This window comes from Orcinus orca, chromosome 19 (genome assembly GCF_937001465.1).
Source record: "Orcinus orca chromosome 19, mOrcOrc1.1, whole genome shotgun sequence".
Taxonomy (NCBI): domain Eukaryota; kingdom Metazoa; phylum Chordata; class Mammalia; order Artiodactyla; family Delphinidae; genus Orcinus; species Orcinus orca.
Window position 1 is genome coordinate 7,441,428 of NC_064577.1, and position 21,367 is coordinate 7,462,794.

Sequence of the window (21,367 nt, forward strand, 5' to 3'; positions counted from 1 at the left end):
ACATTGAGTGTTTCTAATAAAGGGGACTACCATACTATTGTTTTACCATGTGTACGTGTACTACTGAGAATGAATTTAATCATTCTTCTCTGCTCCTGTCACTGACTGGGGCGGGGGGGATTTTCCCCTCAGCCTAAGAAGGATTATTCTGACACATTCACATATTCAGCCTTTCGTTGCACAACCCCAAAAATTCCATGCTAGATGATCCACAATTACACCTTGTATTATAAATACACACTTGCACTTTAATGATTAAAATAAACATTGTGTTGTTATCTGGTTTAGAAGACAGGATACTTGCGCTACTTATATTTGTTCTTCACAACCAGGTTACAGGTATTTTCCCCCCAGAAATATACATCATTTTTGGGAAACAGACAAGTGATTTACGGAAGGAAAAAAATAAATGGGATCTTTTTCACATTCAGGCAAACAATATAATCAATATGTTCAGACTAGAGATTTTATTTTAGAAGGATAAAGGATGGAGGCGCAATGATGTTTGGCATTTTTAATTTAGGTTTGTTTTATTTAAGTTTAATGTTAATCCATGCTGTGTTTCAGTAAGAACAATACAGATTCTGTATCTGTGGCTCCAGTCAGATATCCAGTAGTACAAATTAGCTTCAAGTTACACATACTGAACAAAAGAGGTTGAGCGAGCGAAGGAGGGGAGGGGCGGGGCCCAGGGGGAGAGGGAAGGAGAAGAAACAAAGAATTGAACACGCATGCAGGCTTTTCCATTACCACCTTCAATGCTAACCTGCTTCAGAGGGAGAGTAAAGTAGGCAAGAATGAGCAGCCACGGATTGTTGAACTGTTACCAGCACCATGCTTTTCAGCAACATTTCAGCAGAGTTTGAAACACTTTTTACAGCAAAACCATTACAACAAACTCCCCAAACCACCTTTAACCACCTCAAGCTAACATCCAATTATTTTTAAACATTGGTATAAAGTTCAATTTAAACAATTAGAAAAAGGGAAAATGATACCACATACACCTCTATAGTGTGATTAACTTTTCTCTTAGATGCTTGCATCACCTAAAAGTCTAATGGCTTTCGAATGTAATTTCCATTTCTAATGGTGATCTTGCCACATCTGGCAGGAGACAATACAGTAATGCTGAAAAAGCCTCTATGCAGTCCTGTTAGTGTCTTAAAGAACCTAAAAGCTGGGACCAGTAAAATCCACAGAAATTCACTCTTGCCTTTAAGAACTTTTGAAAACTGTTTTTTTTTTTTTTAAAAAAAAAAAAAAAAAAAAAAAAACCAACAGGGCAGGAACCTAAATTCTGAGACCAAATGTAAAAGTCAGATTTGGTGGTTCTCAGTGACAATGGGGGAATTTCCAAGAGGGGTGGGATGGGAAGGTGTGGGGTGGTCAGAGATGGTTTCTCTTGTTGGCTTTTATGTCTCACTGATTTTCATCTTCCACATCCTGCAGCGCTTCTTTATTCTGCTCTTCACCTGCAAAGAAGAATGACAGTTAATTATTTCATAATGACTAAACTAGGCTGTTGTGGTCACAAAGGTATCATTCCAAGCATAAAGACTCCTTATATTTGCTACAATTGGTTTGAACACAGACAGGCAAAGGATTTCTACCTTGACACCTGAGATGCCTAAGCCAAGAGGTGCTGCTGGATCAAGGTCCTGAATGATCAACAGGATGAAAAAAAACTGATGCATAGTAAAAGTCAGTGTTTTTATGCTAAAAAAGCTCTTAGACAGACAGCCAGGTAACCATATTGTTAAAATGATTTTCAAGCTTTCATGTATATCTTGAGTCAAAATACTCTTTCTCAATAACCTCACCTCTTCAAGAACCAAGAGTATGTTATAATTTTTTGCAAAATCTAATTTTTCTGCAGGCCCCATTATTAGAAATGTTTCAGTAAGAGAACTGAGCAGTAAAATTCTTCAAAGGAGTTCTATAGTTTTAGAGGGAGGATTCTGCTTTTGTAAACGAATATTTTACACATTTTGTATCCTGGACAGTCACACCAAACCATAATCACAATTTCTCACTCCAGAGTGGAATAGCATGCTCAAAGTAAACCAGACCACTGAGGTTATTAAAGAAGGGCATTTGGACCAGTTCTCTCATGCCACTTTTCTTTTCCCTTTGAACACGATGATTAGCCTGAGGAGTTTCAACTGCACTATGACATGCAACAGAAAGCCAGCCTATTTACCAGAGAATCATCTACCTATTAATAAGCATTAAATAAGTCAGCCATAAGGAAGCATGCAGGCTTCTGCCAAAAAATAAACGTGTAAAAGTTACATTCTTCTTCTTTAACAAACCACTTGTAATTCCTATGTAGTTACTAGTTTGATCAAAATAAATGAAAATCAATTAACTAACCCAACAATCATTATATGATAGTTCAGACAACCCATCCATTCATAGTGCTTGTTAAATTACTTAATTAGAATGGACAAATGACACTAAGACCGGCTGCCTACAGACATAAAGCAAAACTCTGAGGAATGCTTTTAAACAGTCTTAAAGACCTTGATACAATAAATGCTGTCATGACAATAAGGGTTAAGTAAAGATAGTTTCAGTCATTTTAACATTTTTGTGATAAAAATATTTGACACTGATTGTGTAAAAGTACTTAATGTACATAAAGATTTTTGAATCACATTTAGAAAAAGTCGTGCAAGGAAAGACAAAAGTAACTATTTACTGAGGGAAAAAATGATGGGCCACCCAACTGTTCCCCCAAAGAATAATGTATTCAAACTTAGGAAATGATAGGAACGTTCACTCTCATTTTTAACAGCCATACACTGCCAAAATATGGTTAACATACAACAACAGAGCACACTCTAATTTACTCATAAGCAACCATTAGATTTGCCAAAAGTTCCAAGTAACTTTGGCATAAAAATACTGTCACATAAGTCACACCCAAACAGAGGTAGACAGGGGTAGCAGATCATAAATGTCTTAGAAGGTTTCACATCCTGGAATGTAGAACAGGCAGTTTTTTAAGCGACAAGATGATGATATGCAGGCATGATTAGTGAAGAACCAAAACTAAAAGCAGAATTCACTGTGCCATGATAGTGACTTACAAAGTAGAGTTTTTAGGAAAGGAAGAGTTGGATTTTCCTTTAGGAATCTATATTGCAAGGAGAAAGGGAGGGAGAACAATCATATGAAAGCAACATTACAAGAAAAATAAACCAAGAGCAGGACAAAGGAAACATCAATGATTTAGGGGAGTCAGATTTTGATCCTTTTACTTTGTATGAACTTCACTCTAAGAAATAATCTGTTCCTTTTTAAGAGGATGTAATAATATCCTCTTAAAAGGTATACAGAAGGGGGGCAAAAAGGGTTCTTCAGATACATATTTCTTTGCCCAGTTTCTAGATTTGGAGGGGAGGAGGGGAACGGGCAGAGCGAACACATTTCCTCTCTATGGACTTGTGTATTTAACAGTCCTCTGACCACAGGTTAAGAGAAAAGGACTGAAATCACTTGATGAGAAAAAGTGGTGCTCCCTTTAAAGAATTATGTTTCAAAAGACCCAGACAGACATTAACATACTCTGCTGTTAATAACATATAAACGTGTAAGTAAAGGCTTGTGAATATATACTACTTCCTTTAGAAACCCTCAATTCAAAAGGTTTTTGACACCATTTTTCATATTTAAAGTAAAAAAGGAGAAAACCATCTAAATAATCCTTAAAATAAATGCAAGTAACATCCTGACCAATTTCATGACCAAAATTCTTCTACATTCAGCATTGATTCTAAATCACAAAACCAGTTTAATGAAACATGTAATACTCTACCTTTTAGCAAAACTGGCAAATAATTCCCTGGCACCGACAACAATTTGTAAGTCCAGATACTTGATATGGCTAAAATTTCAAGACAGACCACTTGAATTTTTCACATTAAACTGCTTCTTAATTCCAAATATTTTGTGACAAACCTCTTAAATGAAAATCAGTCTGTTTCGACCAAATTCAATTAATTGGTCAATTTACAAAATGAAAAGGAACTGATGCAACTGAATTTCACTAGATTTTTAAGTGTTTTAGGATTAAAGAGAAATCTACCCTAAAATGTAATAAAACATTTTGTACAAAGAACCTTCCCAACTATGAAAACATAACAAATCTAAAGATACCCTATTTTTAAATGATCCATTTCATAAAACAATGCTCAATAACCAAGAAAAAGCATATCTTTGGTTCTGTATAAAGATGGAGTGACATACAGTCTACCCTCAATCAATTCCTGGTTATGAGTGATAATGAAAAATATAGACTTTACTTTTGTAATCTAGCAACTTAGTTATAAGAGCTGGCATCAAATGTCTAAAAAAAATTGCTTTTCAAAGTCACCTTCTTTTTGTTACTTTTCACCCTCAAAAAAACATCCCCAGAGGTCAAAGGGGTATAGAGCTTACTTATAGGTCAATAACCGCTTACCAAACTCTCCACATGCTTTCCTTTTATCCCCTCAAACAGGCAGAGATATTAGTCTTCTCTGAGCTGGGGGTGACTGTGAAGAGTCCACAGCTATTTGGCCATTCTTCTTAGTAGTTATTGTTAGAATACAATAGAATTTAAAGCTGGAAGGAACCTTAGTCATTAGTTCAGAGATAGTTAAATTGGTTTTGAGTCCCACAGACTGGTACTGGTTGCCCCTCAAGTGCTGTGTTGAATGAAAAGTCATCTGTGACTCCATCTGGCTTTGTCGGTAAAGTGTGCAAGTAGGTCACATGTGCCACATATCTCATGCCAACCCTAGTCAAGTTTCTAAATAGTTCATCAAGCTGGTGCACTTTAGAAGCTGAGTCACCTAATTCTCACTTCAGGACCATGACTCAAGGTAATTCTAAAATCTGACTCTATCCTTCCACTGCCAACCTACATGCCCTGACACCCATTTTCAAATACATCTTTAAAAAGTATGCTTCCAAATACAGTACAACATGTTGGTTTGACCAACGGAAAGTACAGCTAGCCTCAAGCAATACAACATATGCTTCAGTTTGGGTAATACACTCTTAAAGGATCTGTAGCTGAAAATGACAAGAAACTTTATTTCCACTCCCCATATCACCACCACCAATTACAAAAACTCTCATAATTATCATGCCACACTAGTTTGTGTCCATCTCCCTGTCCCATCCCCCCTCCTTCAATGATGTATCATGGATTAAAACAATTCTTTAGAAATGGGCAGAATAAAATATCCTTTAAAATCAAGAAACGTGACAAATTTGGCCTTTTACAACTGGAAGAAACATTAAGCACCCACCCCACCCCACCGCCCATCACAAGATTAAATTTTATAAAATATTCTAGTAACTATTTACAACTGCAACGCTAGAAAACAAGACACTACACCAGACCTCTTAAATAAGGACCTATGGGCAGGACATGCCATTTGTTGTGCAGAATACAGAGGTAACACTAGTTCTTTTTTTAGATAAAAGATTTCCACACAGAAAAGATGCTTCATAAACATCTGCTTATAACCATCTAGTTTTGTTTTTTTTTAACATCTTTATTGAAGTATAATTGCTTTACAATGGTGTGTTAGTTTCTGCTTTATAACAAAGTGAATCAGTTATACATATACATATATTCCCATATCTCTTCCCTCTTGTGTCTCCCTCCCTCCCACCCTCCCCATCCCACCCCTCTAGGTGATCACAAAGCACCGAGCTGATCTCCCTGTGCTATGCGGCTGCTTCCCACTAGTTATTTTACGTTTGGTAGTGTATATATGTCCATGCCACCCTCTCACTTTGTCACAGCTTACCCTTCCCCCTAACCATCTAGTTTTAACCTGAGGATTACCACTCAGCCAAAGCAATGATCATGACAATCAAATACAATTAATCTTAGACCCCCTAAAATTGAATCTGAGTAATGATAATATGAACTGCTTCCTCTCCCTCCATCTTTCAAAACACAGTGTGAGAGAAGAGGTAAACTAAGTTTAGCAAACAGTATTAGAGGCAAAACTTTGAATCTTTGAATATTAACAAAAGATCCCCTTTCCCAAACAGGTCTTTTATCATCTTACAGACCAAAATGGAAGACTGTACTTTGATATCATTTCCGGTAAAGGCAGTAATCAAAATTTGATAGTTTGGAGGAAAGGCTGTTGAGTCTAAATTGTAGCTTAATGTAAAGAAATTCCAACTTCTAAGAGTAAACAGATCCAACAACTGAAAGAGACAACACTTTAACTTCAGTCTCCTTACCATCACCCTGCATGTCTGAAGTCCATAGTGTCAGATTATCACGTAACAACTGCATGATAAGCGTAGAGTCCTTATAGCTTTCTTCACTCAGCGTATCCAGTTCTGCAATTGCATCATCAAAAGCTGCTTTTGCCAACCTACAAGTGTTTACATAAATGTATTACAAAAATAAACTAAAAAAGTCCAAAACCAGAATTGGAAATGACATAAGTTAAATTTCAGTCTTTTCTTCAGTTATCACACAGTAATATCGACACTGAATGCTTGGGTTTAGGCACTGAAATAAAGGAAAAGCAGATGTAACTGATGAAAATTAACTTCCTATTAATTCCCTTTTTAATTTTGTAATCCAGCAACTTTGGAACTAGTGGAACTTTTGGAGTTCCACTTATGACTATGCTTTTGACAAGCAGACCAAATCCCATTCTAATCCACCACCAAAATACATGCATATTAAAGGTATTTCCAAATTCTAGTCAACAGTTCACCAAAGTTTTAATGCAAAAAGAAAATTCTGAGACAGTATCACAATTTAATCCAACAGAATTTAATGTTAATGGAGCAAGGAAGAAAACTAGGCAATCTAGAACTCACAAAAATGTGATCACATAAGCGAATTACTACAGTTAAAATGAAACAAAATTCACATTCACTTATTGAGTACTGTGTACTATGTACACCAAGTGACGATGGACACGGGCGGGGAAAAGAAAAGAGGAAAGAGAGACATAACCTGGGTCCACAATGAACTTTTTAAAACATCTAAGAATAGAGGGACTGACACATAAATACTATAATAGGAGGATGAAGTGCTATCCTGGAGAAAGTACTTTAGAGACCCAAGAGGAGGAGCAAATGGGGAAGTCATATTTGAACTAATTAATGGGTAAGAAAAGAGCACAAATAGCACATTTCCGATTAAAGCAAAAGCATGGAAAGGACTAAGTTGAAGCTACGTGTGGGACAGCTAGCCTGGAGAATGGCAATGAGAGATTCAACCAGTACTATCAGCTAAACAGCTATAGCTTCTTTATTCTAATTAATGGGTAGGAAAAGAGCACAAATAGCACACTTCCGATTAAAGCAAAAGCATGGAAAGGACTAAGTTGAAGCTACGTGTGGGACAGCTAGCCTGGAGAATGGCAATGAGAGATTCAACCAGTACTATCAGCTAAACAGCTATAGCTTCTTTATTAGTCAAGACATATTACCTGTTTGGACAAACTCGACTAGCAACATTTAGAATATTTTCAGATAAATTAATATTTATTTGCATTCAAATGAATCCACCTTACATCAGGAAAATCTCTCCTTTCATGGAATATCTGATTCCTACATACTCAAGAACACTGAAGTTACAAAGAACAAATACATTATTCCTATTATATGAGATATCTAAAATAGGCAAACTCATAAAGACAGGAAGTACAGATTACCAGGGACTGGGGCAGAAGGAAATATGGAGTTATTGTTTAGTGATCAGTTTGTTTCAGGTGATGAAAAAGTTTTAGAAATAGTGGTGACAGACAATACTGTGTGTGTACTTAATACCACTGAATTGCACATTTAAAAACAAAATGCTAGGGCTTCCCTGATGGCACAGTGGTTAAGAATCCGCCTGCCAATGCAGGGGACAGGGGTTCGAGCCCTGGTCCGGGAAGATCCCACATGCTGCAGAGCAACTAAGCCCGTGTGCTACAACTACTGAGCCTGCGCTCTAGAGCCCGCAAGCCACAACTACTGAAACCCACGCACCTAGAGCCCGTGCTCCGCAACAAAAGAAGCCACCGCAACAAAAGAAGCCACCGCAACAAAAGAAGCCACCGCAACGAGAAGCCCACACACCACAACAAAGACCCAATGCAGCCAATAAATAAATTAATTAAAAAAAAAAAGAACGCTAAACTTCATGTTATGTATATTTAAAAAGTAAAAAGCTATGTACATAAAGATATTCCTTAAATTTATATGTGTATCAAAAATTGGGAACAGGGCTTCCCTGGTGGCACAGTGGTTGAGAGTCCGCCTGCCAATGCAGGGGACATGGGTTCGTGCCCCAGTCCGGGAAGATCCCACATGCTGCGGAGCGGCTGGGCCCTTGAGCCATGGCCGCTGAGCCTGCGCGTCCGGAGCCTGTGCTCCGCAATGGGAGAGGCCACAACAGTGAGAGGCCTGCGTACCCACCCCCCACAAAAAAAAAAAAAAAAAAAAAGGGGGAACAATCTGAAGTATAAATGGGGGAGTACTTTTACATACCTCAATAGGATGCCAAATTTTATGACAGAAAATACAAAATGACATGTACACTAAGAGCATAACTATATTAAACACATGCTATAAAGACTGAAAGCTAATATACAGAAATGAAGATAATTCTATTATGAAAATTTCTCATTCCTTCCTCTTACTCTGTAACAAGATTCTTTTCAATCTACCAATCAAATTTTTCCCCATCAACATAATTATCCTAACTGCTATCCTAGTGAAATGAGATAGGTCTGTCTTTATATCATTCAAAACAGCTGCATTAAAAGCCAGAATAATTCTTTATTACAGGGCCAAGCCAACGAAGGCAGTCCCAAGGAACAAGACAAAAAAGTTGCTATTCTCCTTTGTAAACCTTTTTTACTTTCATAGTGAGAGCGTTTGTTCTCCTTCATGACCTACCTGCAGGCACGGTCAGGGGAATTAAGAATTTCATAGTAGAATACGGAAAAATTGAGAGCAAGACCTAAGCGAATGGGATGTGTTGGTGGAAGTTCTGTCATTGCAATATCACTAGCAGCTTTATAAGCCACTAGGCTGTTCTCCGCAGCTTCCTTCCTGTCATTTCCTGTGGCAAATTCAGCCAGATACCTGTGGTAGTCCCCTTTCCTAAAACAAAACAAAAACAAAACACAGAATTAGGAATAATGCTTTTTAAATAAGTTGTTAAAAGTTTTCTGTATTACATAAGATCACGTATGTGACAAAAATATGAAACCGGTATACTTCAATAATTTCAAAAAGCCTCTTTCAGGAATGACTGACTCATCTATTTAGTTTTCCTCCTCAGAGATTTCACATTGCCAAATATAAGCCAAATCCTAGAGAAATTAACTGAAAAGGCTCAAAAATCAACAAATTTATCACTTGATAGACGAGAATTAAATATAAAAAGTGGTTCCAAAGAATAGCACAACAGTTTGTTAATCATGAAATAAAACTTCCATATAAATTGTTAAGACTGAACTGTGGGGCTTCCCTGGAGGCGCAGTGGTTGGGGGTCCGCCTGCCGATGTGGGGGATGCGGGTTCGTGCTGCGGAGTGGCTGGGACCGTGAGCCATGGCCACTGGGCCTGCATGTCCAGAGCCTGTGCTCCGCGGCGGGAGGGGCCGCAGCGGTGAGAGGCCCGCGTACCGCAAAAAAAAAAAAAAGACTGAACTGTGTAATGCACTGCTTGTAGCTAGGGGGGCAGCCCCACACAAGCAAATGACTATGAATAGGTAAAGCGAAACTTAGTACATTTTTACAGTAATAGTCTGACCACCTTAAATGCAGTAATATTGATTCTTCTTAGCAGTGAATCTGCAAATGAGTATTCAAAAATTAATTTAATTCTTGAGACTCACTCCTCCCGTAACTATCTTTCCAACATTAAATAAAATGTTGTAAACCTACATAAAAAAGTGATGATTCTAAGAGAGCCAACATTTAATCTGACATTTTCCCTTCTAGTATAGAACCTACATTTTATAATAGAAAACCTTGGACTCGCCAGTGTTAGCTGCTGGAATGAGGTGTTTGTCCAGTACATCCAGAATGTCACAACAGATTAACTTTAGCTCAGTCTCAACCTGAAAAAAAAGTCAAAAAAATTGTTTAAGAAATTATATATAAATTATCACATTCTATCTCTGGTTTTGGAGAAGATAACATGCATACCCCTCCCTCTCCAAACCCCCCTTCCCTCTCTTGATAAAAAAGCAGAGACAAGCCGTGTCCGGTTTATGAAAAGTCTTTCTTCCTATGTGCCATTACTTAAGTGCTTAAAAAAAACCTCACAGTTCAACTACAGAACTAACAGTGATTACTACTTACTAAGTGCAGCACATTTATATTAAGTAGCTTCTTTAACGAGGTAGCAACTATTGTCTCCACTTAATGGGAAAACAAAGATTACTATATTCGTCCAAAGATCACTAACTTAAAGAACTTAGAGGCAGAGTGAGAACTTGAACCCAGGTAAGGTTGCATGGTTAGTCACAGTTTGTAAGGGATGGAATAAAAATTCAAACCAAGGTATTCTGCTTCCAAGGTTCACATTTCTAACCACTACTATGCTCAACAGCCAACCACCTGAGTGGTAGATCCATAGCCAGTTACAACACCAAAAATCTGTAAACTAAAGGAAATATTGCCACTCGTCCCAATTCGTTTATCATGCCCAAAACGCACACTACTCCTAAACATATATACACAGTCTGCTTTCCATTTTCTATTACTACAGTGACATTGTTCAACCTTTCCAAATTCATTTCATGCCCTCTGGAACCTCCTGCTTCCCACTGTAAATAATTCGCCCACTCTCTCTTCTCCTATAATCTCTTTCTAATCCTAAGTAAAACCAGCTTTCTCCTGAATAAACTACCTTCTTTATGGCTTTTCAAGAAAAGATAGTCTGCTCTAAGAGAAGGATGATTTCTGACTCTCTTAACTCCTCACTGACTCAGTATGACTGCTCTCCTAATACTTCAAAACCCTTCCTCCTTGGAAGCTCATCCACTATGTTTTAATTTCTGTTATTAGTAGATCTCCACAGGCTCTTCACCCACATTCACTGAGTATCTACAGCTTACCTCTCCAATTCCGGGTATCACATCAAGGTATTATCATGTTCGTTTCAACACAGTTCCTTCATCTCAACTCCATGACCCTCACTTGTCCATACTCCTAACTGTGCTGTTCTATCCTGGAAGTCTTAAATTCCAGCCTCTTGACTCTTTCATCTTCTCCCAATTTATCAGGTCCTCTCTTTGCTTCCTGCTTCCTTTCCTACTTATCCCAAATCCCACAATCTAGTTCACAGACTTACCTCTTTAGCACTTGCTCATTTCCTCATCCCTCTGAGACACCAAACTTGTCTACCGACAATCCATATTCTTTTTTCAACATATTTGAAAGTAATGGTCACACTGGTACCAGCTAACCACCTTCTCTGTAACCCCAGGTATGTTAATCACTCAGAACACCTCTGTTTTCCCATCTATGAACTGGAGTAATACCCTTTACACGGTCATTTAAAGATTAAATACAGTATCTTGCACAATTATATATATTACAAATATCTCCCCATGTTAGTCAGTAAACGTTTCCCTTTTCCCTCCCCCTACCAAATTTACTACTCCCCATGCTAACTTTGTGACTGCTTCTGTTATTTCCCTCACTGTACTCTTAAGAGTGTGTTTAGAATCAGTTCCACTAGAATCAGTTTCTCAACAGTGGAGCTGTTCTATGCATAACAGGATGCTCAGCAGTATCCTCATTTCTACCCACTAAAATACCAGCAGAACTGTCAAGTTGTGACAACCCAAAATGCCTCTAGACATTGCCAAATATCTTCTGAGGAGCAAAGTCACCTCTGGTTGAGAACCACTGCACTAGATCAAACTTTTTTGACCAAAACCCACAATAAAACATTACATATCCGTATATACCCACGTGTAATATATGAAACAATAACTTTATGAAATAACGTCCAATGCCCTCGGATACTTTCTATTCTATTAAAAAAACAATGACTAGACTGATCTTCCATAAAGATATTAACTGTAACTGTCTCAACTTTGCACATAACACCTAGCAACTGGTGTGGCACATAATAGGCACACAAATATTTGTTAAATTGTCCTGAATGGTAATTTCAAGTCACTCAAGGAAGTATTTTGTAGTCACCACAATAAAAACAGAGATTAAATTAGTTCTTTACTTGTGTGGTGCTCAACACTACTCTCTGCAGCTTCCAAGGAAAAAAATTTCTTCTCCTCTGTCCTGAAATAGCCTATAATTCCCAATCCAGGTGGGTGAAAGATGTAAATACATTAAAATGTAAAATATACATTACACAGGTATACAACAATGTGTGTACTAGGCTATGATTTAAACAGTCCACCACCTAAGACATCATTCTTTAAACTTGTCTAGGATATGACAATCTCACCATTTGCCGATATTCCCGAATCATTTTTAGTTTGTCTTCTCCTCCCTTGTTTTCTTCTTTCTGTTCAATGCTGCTGATTATCCTCCAGGAAGCTCTTCTAGCTCCAATCACATTTTTATATGCAACAGATAGGAGGTTTCTTTCTTCAACTGTCAACTCCACATCCATCCCTGCTACTTTCTTCATTGATTCCACCATTTCTATAAGTGAAAATAAAATGAGACCGTACAAACTATGTTTTGTTGAAACATCCTTTTTTTTTTTTTGCAGTACGTGGGCCTCTCACTGTTGTGGCCTCTCCGGTTGCAGAGCACAGGCTCCGGACGCGCAGGCTCAGCGGCCATGGCTCACGGGCCCAGCCGCTCCGCAGCATGCGGGATCCTCCCGGACTGGGGCACGAACCCGCGTCCCCTGCATCGGCAGGCAGACTCTCAACCACTGCACCACCAGGGAAGCCCTGAAACATCCTTATCACAGTAGATCTTTTTGCTGTCAAGCTAATGTAAAACAAAGAAAAAAATTTTTAACAAAATAACTTCACAATCATCAAAACTAGTATGAGTAAAAAACTAAAACCATGTAAAAGATAAAGTAAATTAAGAGCCCAGAAAAAATAGTATCTAGAATATAAATTGTATGGAACCAAAATGACTTCATACAGTATCAAGTATGGCTTGGAGGCATCTCTCCCATATTAAGAGAACTAGGAGCGCACACCTATCTGTTTCCCAGTAAAAATAATACAGCTGGCAGTTTAAAACAAAAGTTTTAAATTTACAGGCTCTAAAATGCATTTTCTCTCAAATAAATTATCCCCCAATTAAATACAAATAAATTGAACTTCCCCAAAAAGCAGTCACTGGAAAAAAGGGAATTCATTCATATAGCAAGCATATACTGAGCATTTGGTTAGTCACAAACACAAACTTATCTTTGGGTATTTGCAATCCTTCCTCCTTTAGAAGGGCACACTGTCCACTTCCTATGCATTCATTCATCAGTAAAGTTTTGTATGGTTCTTATTTGTCACCACTAGGTGGCGAGCAAAGAAAGGGGCCCAGATAAACCTTGGGTGATCCCAAGTATAGGAAAAAATAGTTAATAAAATGTACGTGAATGCAAAGGAAGAGCCAAAAACAGCTCAATAAACACTAACTGAATAAATAATGAAAACTATGCTTTTAGAAAAGACTAAGTGCCATATTAGCATGTGGCTCTCCAACTTTTACTGTGTCAGAATTTTTGGTGATGAGACCCAAGGATCTGCGTTTTAACAAGCACCCTTAGCACACATTCTAAGCATAAGCATACCTTAAAGTACAATGCAGATGGTGACTTTATGAAACACTGCTAATGATATGATAAATTATGTGTAATCCCAGGAAATGATATGTTTCCAAAAATTATGCTTTCAGGAATATCAAGAAGTTACATAGTGGGGGGAGTTCCCTGGTGGTGCAGTGGTTAAGAATCCACCTTCCAATGCAGGGGACTTGGGTTCAGCCCCCGGTCGGGGAACTAAGATCCCACATGCTGCGGGGGCAACTAAGCCCAAGTGTCACAACTACTGAGCCTGCGTGCTGCAACTACTGAGCCTGCAAGCCACAATTAGAGAACCTACATGCCACAACTACCGAGCCCACGCACTCTGGAGCCCGCGCACCACAACTAAAGAAAAGCAAGTGTGCCGCAACAAAGAGCCCACACGCCACAACGAAAGATCCTGCATGCTGCAATGAAGATCCCATGTTCTTCAACCAAGACCTGACCCAGCCAAATAAACAAATAAATATTTTTTAAAAACAGAAGTTAGATAGAAATATTAAGATGGTATGATCTTTAGAAAACAATTCAGTAGTTTCTTACAGAGTTCAACACTGTAAGACTAAGCAAGCCCACTCCTAGGTATTACCCAAGAGATATGAACATGTATCTTCACAAAGACTTTTTTACATACATGTCCACAGCAATTTTATTCATAATAGCCAAAAGGTGAAAACAACCCAAATGTCCATCCATACAATGGAATACTACTCAAGAATAAAAAAGAATGAACTATTGATACAAGTAACAACATGGATGAATTTCAAAAAACATGCTAACTGAAAAAAGCCAGACCAGGGAGGGAGGCTCAAGAGGGAGGGGATATGGGGATATATGTATACTTATAGCTGATTCACTTTGTTGTACAACAGAAACTAACACAACATTGTAAAGCAATTATACTCCCATAAAGGTATTTTTAAAAACAAAAGGAAAAAGCCAGACCAAAAAGGACTATGATTCCATTTAAATCAAGTTATAGAAAATGCAAAACTATAAAGGCAGAAAGCAAGTAAGTGGTTACCAAGATATGGGGGTGAAGTGAGAGGCTTCTGAGCAAAGGAGTACAAGGGAAATTTGGGGGGGTAACAGAATTGTTCTACCGTGGTGGTTACACAACTGAATACATTTATCAAAACAATGAATTTGGGACTTCCCTGGTGGCACAGTGGTTAAGAATCCGCCTGCCAATTCAGGGGGCACGGGTTCGAGCCCTGGTCCAGGAAGATCCCACATGCCGTGGAGCAACTAAGCCCGCACGCCACAACTACGGAGCCTGCGCTCTAGAGACCGTGAGCCACAACTACTGAAGCCCACGCATCTAGAGCCTGCGCTCCGCAACAAGAGAAGCCACCACAATTTGAGAAGCCCGCGCACCGCAACGAAGAGTAGACCCCGCTCGCTGCAACTAGAGAAAGCCCACATGCAGCAACGAAGACCCAACTCAGCCAAAAATAATTTTTAAAAAAACAACGAATTTTATGTGTATAAGTAGTGTATTATAAACTTTACCTCAATACAGCTGAATTTTTAAAATGCAGTTCTGAAGCATTAAAAAAAAAGTATTAAGGCATATTTAAGACCATCTGTGGGAGCCTGAGCACATTCATTTGAAACATCCAATTTTTTTTTTTAACCACAGCCATGTAAAAAAGCCTAAATTTAGTGGCAGTGGAGTAAAGAGGGTATCATTTCAAGCTCACTGCCATACTAGTTCTCAAAAACTAACAACAAAACACGCCTCAGAAGTGAACCAGTAATTCATCTAAGTTGTTCCAACAACAAAGCAATTTAAAAAGTAACCTAGCTACACCAAAAAAAGACCATAATTCTTTTAAACTGTAGAGCTCTGCAACATTATATATGGAAAAACTGTACCCAAATATCTAATACCACTAAAAATTTAACAATGGTATGTCTCTGGGTACTATTCCAGATGACAGATTTTTTTCATTTTTCTGTGCTCTAGAAATTTTCAACAATGATCATATAATAGTTTTACAATGTGAGGGGAGAAATATATTTTAAATACTCAATGATATTCTACTACCCCAGCTTCAATTAAGTATACAATTCCCTTCATTGAAAAAGCCACAAAACAATGCACAAAAGACTGTGGTACAAATACAAAAGTAGCAGTTATCTGTTATTATTAAATAACAGCTTTACTGATCTATAATTCACATACAACTCACCTGTTTAAAGCATACAATTCAATGGTGGTTATAGTCACAGAATTTGCACAACCATTACTATAATCGATTTTAGAACATTTTCATCATTCGAAAAAGAAAAGCTCCATACACATTAGCAGTCATTCCCCATTTACCCCCAAATCCCTCAGCCCTAGGCAACCACCAATCCACTGTCCATCTCTATGGATTTACCTATTTGGACATTTCATATAAATGGAACTATATAGTATGTTGTCTTGTGTAACTGGCTTCTTTCACTTAGCATGTTTCAAGGTTCAGCCATAGTGCAGCATCTATCGATACTTCATTTACTGAATGTATACAGGTGTATACCACATTTTACTTATCCGTTCATCAGTTAATGGACATTTGAGTTGACTTTCCACTTTTTGGCTATTATGAAAAATGCTGCTATGAACATTCATGTAAGTATGCATTCAAATCTCTTGAATATATACTTAAGGAGTGGAACTGCGGGGTCATATGATAACTTTCTGAGGAAGGAACTGCTGAACTTTTTTAACAGGGGCTGCACCATTTTTACATTCCACCAGCAATAGAGGAGGATTCTAATTCCTCCATACTCTCACCAACACTTGTTCCCTTTTTTTTTTTTAATAGTCATCCTAGTGGGCGTGAAGTGGTATCTCTGATTTTGATTCGCATTTCCTTGATGGCTAATGATGTTGAGCATCTTTTCATATGCTAACTGGCTATTTCTGTATGCTCTCTGGAAAATACCATTCAGATGTTATGACAATTTTTGAGTTATCTGCCTTTTTATTACGGAGTTATAGTAGTTACTTTTAAAAGCCAAACTACTCCTCATAGCCCTTTATCTTCAGGAATTTCTTCACTCCCGAAGGAACTAGATTAAGGGACAGTAGTAGCACGAAGCAGAAGAGAAAAGAGCTAAAAGTTCTACGACCAGGCTTTGTACCAATTTGTACAAATTATGACTATAGAGAAATTCCCATAACACTGGTGTCATCCTTATCCTTTTTTTTTACACCAGCAACAGAAACACAATCCTAACTATAATATACCCCAAAAGTATGTGAAAACCCTAATTTATCCAAAACTCTAGACTAGCCACAACCTTAAAACCTCCATCAGCAGAGGACTAACACCAGTTATATTCACACAACCTTCTCAAACACTAGTATTTCATGAAATCATTATTGCAGCAACTATTTTATCAATGTGATCTCAGCATTTCTCAGATGGCAGAAGACTGTCAAATCTATCTGCAGTAGATATGATCACAATTTATGAACCAGAGAACTGCATCTCATGGTCAAATCACTACTTGTGGATGCGCAGTTTGGTACATGAGTTTTGGGCAATAAAATATCATTTCTGGGACTCTTGATAGGTTGGGAACAACGGGTAGCTGACTGAAAATCACCACTGTTACAGAAACTCTGAAACATTATAATCCTCACAACTCAAAGGACATCTTAACCAAATACTAAGCTTGTTTCGTTCCAGGTCATTTCTCCTTCATTGAGTGGTAATAGCCTAGTTAGACATCCATTACATTAAACCAGCTTACTTCTTTTTGTTACTGACTATCCTGCCAGGAGAGTCAAATGTTTTGCACCCCAACTTTAATTTAGCTTTGGTTCTTGGTTTTTGCTCTCTGAACTATTTACACATTCCTTCGATAAACTGATTCACAAATAAAACACCTCACGGTAGGCACTGTTCCAAAGGCTTTACACCGGAACAGACACTGAATCTGAATGCACTGAATCTGAACAGACCTTTGAAGTAGGTACCAGTATTATCCCCATTTTATAAAAGGAAACTAAAAACTGTGGGGGTGAAACTTGCTCAAAATCACAAATTCAGTGGATTACAACAGGCACTCTGACTCCACAGTCATGCTCTGATTTAATCATATTATCTCAGATTTGAACATTTATTTGAATTCATCTGTATGGGGATCCTTTCGTTTGCTTTTATAAGAATAGATGCAAGATAAATGATTTCAATGACAACTGACATACAAGCTTAATACATTAAAATGTGGTTTATTCCTGCTTACATCTTCTTCCACCTACAAGTTAACCTCCCAGAACATTATCTTCAAAAACCTTAACTGCCGGGCTTCCCTGGTGGCACAGTGGTTGAGAATCTGCCTGCTAATGCAGGGGACATGGGTTCAAGCCCTGGTCTGGGAAGATCCCACATGCCGCGGAGCAACAGGGTCTGTGAGCCACAACTACTGAGCCTGTGCGTCTGAAGCCTGTGCTCCGCAACAAGAGAGGCCGCGAGAGTGAGAGGCCCGCGCACCGCGATGAAGAGTGGCCCCCATTTGCCACAACTAGAGAAAGCCCTCGCACATAAACAAAGACCCAACATAGCAAAAATTAATTAATTAATTAACTCTTACCCCCAACATCTAAAAAAAACCTTAATTGGCAATGCCTAGTAGTAAACAACATCCCAGTAAACTTGATTCTCCCAAGACTGTCCCTGCCAGATGGTAAAACAGGTCTCTGCTGAGGTCCAATCGTCTTAATTTTATAAAGACAGAGTACAAAATCTAAAGGGGGGCCTACAGTTTCTAGTAAGAGCCAGACTCAGGATGGAAGCAAACTGTTCAGAATCAGTCACAGGAAAACAAGCAGGCTGTGTATTGGATGATGGGACTCATGTACCTCCTACCAAAGTATACAGGGTCATAACCATAATTTCTCTGAACATGGAAAAAAATGTCTGCCGGCTGTCAGAACACATAATTCTGACTTTAAAGACAAAAAACTGAAAAAGTAACTTGCCTAAAGTCACACAGCTATTAAGTGGTAAAACCAAAATTCGAACCCAGACAATCTAACTTAAGTGCCTGAGCTCCCTCTTAACAACCACATTCAACTAACTTTCCAAGTAGTGTGCTCATAGAAACAAATTCTTAAGTCCAAAAACACTAACGGCAAACACCCCAAGGACAGAAAGGGCCACAGAATCAAACACTGCCTTAAAAAGGTTCTGTCACTCAAGGTTCTGGAGAGGTCTTGGGTTTGCTTTATGTAAGATTGATCAGTTGACCCATGACCTTTCCTCTTTGTCTAGGAAACTATTCATCCCTCTGGATCAAGTTCTTATTCTGCAAAGCCTTACTGTGCTCTCCAACCCATGTTCATACTTCTTTCTGTGTTGAGGATCAGTGTTTTCTTCCCATCAAATACTACCGTCCTAAAAGGGCATTAACTGTGTCTTTATCTCTCTATTCCCAGAAAAGCACAGTATCTAATGATATAAATGGCACACAAACATTTGATGAAAGAATGAAGAATGTAAACTGAACTATGTTAACAGAGATTGAGAAATATATTCTGGTTGGCCTGACTATATCACAGATAAATGAAACCTATTTAAGGATCCCCCCCTCCTAGATAGAACAAGAGATTCTATAGTCCCTTCTCAGCAATTTCAATAGGCCCTTTTTCTCCAGCCCATTTTATTTTGTAGAAAATTTAGCTATGTATCTGCCCCTAAAGAAGTTTCTGAGACCCAAAGAATCATCCTGAAGGTCTGAATTCTGTTCATTAAATACATAAAGGGGAATTTAGTATAGGTGTCCTATGTTATCAAACTTTAGCTAAATGCCTATAGTACATTCAAATAATATACCCAATTAACAAGACCATGGCATCTTAGGGACTTATGAAGTATCTAGTATTATATGATCTGATCTTGAATTCTGTACATGAAATGACTAAAGAAGACCAAAACTCTTTCATAATACAAAAAGTCAAGGCATTTGGAGTTATTCTGAGAACTGGGTATACTGTAGTCTAGAAGTCTTACCAATTCATCTGCTATAGATTATCAAGAAAAGGCACAAAGAATGCGAAGGGTTATAACTTGTCTTTTATATGGAAAAGTGGCTGGTTGATGTTAAAAAAAAAAAAAGGCGAGGGTAGGAAATAAGCCCATCAAAGCAATCTATAACAGAGGATACAAAAGTGCCATTTTAAATAATTACCAGATTTGATTCCCAATCAAGAGCCTCCTAGGGTGCATTCAGAGCAAGACAATCAAGGGGAAAAAACATCTAGCTCTTTCCTTTATTTAAAAGACTAAGATCATCTACCACTTCACACCCATTAGGATGGCCACTATCAAGAAACCAGAAAACAGGTGTTGGCAAGAATGTGGAGAAATTGGACCCCATGCCCTGTTGGTGGGCATGTAAAATGGTACATTTGCTGCGTAAACCAGTATGGTAGTTCCTCGAAAAATTCTGAAAACAGAATTACCATATGACCCAGCAATTCCACTTCTGAGTATATACCAAAAAGAACTGAAAGCAGGATCTTGAACAGATATATCTGGATATTTTCATAGCAGCATTATTCATGATAGCTACAACATGGACGCAACCAAGTGTCCACTGACGTGTGGAGAGATAAGCAAAAGGTAGGTATATACATGCAATGGAATATTAAAAAGGAAATTCTGCAATATGCTACGACATAGATGAACCTTAAGGACACTATACTAAGTGAAAGAAACCAGTCACAAAAAACACAAATATTGCATGATTCCACTTATATGAGATACTTGAATTAGTCGTAAAGAAAGTATAATGTTAGTTTCCAGGGGCTAAGGGGACAATGGGAAGTTACTGTTTAATGGATACAGTTTCAGTTTTACAAGATGGAAGAATCATGGGGATGGATGGTAATGGCTTCACAAAAATGTGAATGTATTTAACACCACTGAACTATACACTAAAAAATGATCAACATGGTGGGACTTCCCTGGTGGTCCAATGGTTAAGACTCTGAGCTCCCAATGCAGGGGACCAGGGTTCGATCCTGGTCAGGGAACTACATCTCACATGCCGCAACAAAGATCCCACATAACGCAACCAACATCCAGCGCAGCCAAATAAATAAATAATTTTAAAAATATATATATCACTGTTTAAAAAAAATGATCAACGTGGTAAATTTTGTTGTGTGTATTTTCTCACACACACACACGACGAAGATGAAGTAGCTCTGTCCCAAACCCTGTAGTCCCCCCTTCTCAATGAAAAGTAATCCAGATGACAGACATGATGATGATAGTATTGATAAAATCTTCAGTTAACTAGGGACTGTTGAAAAGAAACTCCTCCAAAGACCCAACATGAGAAGAAACTTAAGACAATACATTTATTTCTGGCTTGCATGAAGGCAAGCTTCCCAAATCATTATGTCAAATGGAAAGAATGCAAAGTTATCTCAGGGGTGATGCAGAACTACCATGGGAAAAGCCAGGGGGAAAAAACCAAGGTACCTCTGTAAATTGTATAAACTCTGTAAAATTCACCTTGTTGAAATAATAAAAATCACCTCAGTAAAAATCTCTCTAGACCAATTATTAGTTATCAGG

General features: G+C 38.1%; 1 protein-coding gene across 2 annotated transcripts in view; it reads right to left on the reverse strand.

Moving 5' to 3' along the window:
* Positions 1-504: 504 nt before the first annotated feature.
* Positions 505-21,367, reverse strand: part of YWHAE (tyrosine 3-monooxygenase/tryptophan 5-monooxygenase activation protein epsilon) — a 44,893-nt gene continuing 24,030 nt past the window's right edge. The window contains exons 2-7 of one of the 2 annotated variants that reach the window (XM_049701943.1): positions 12,459-12,658; positions 9,989-10,095; positions 8,926-9,132; positions 6,259-6,395; positions 3,096-3,142; positions 505-1,475 (exon numbers count right to left, since the gene is read on the reverse strand). In XM_049701943.1, coding sequence (XP_049557900.1) covers positions 3,135-3,142; positions 6,259-6,395; positions 8,926-9,132; positions 9,989-10,095; positions 12,459-12,658 — 659 coding nt within the window. In that variant the 3' untranslated portion in view covers positions 505-1,475; positions 3,096-3,134. The remainder of the gene's footprint in view (positions 1,476-3,095; positions 3,143-6,258; positions 6,396-8,925; positions 9,133-9,988; positions 10,096-12,458; positions 12,659-21,367) is intronic. The other variant, XM_004267076.3, reaches the window with a different exon arrangement.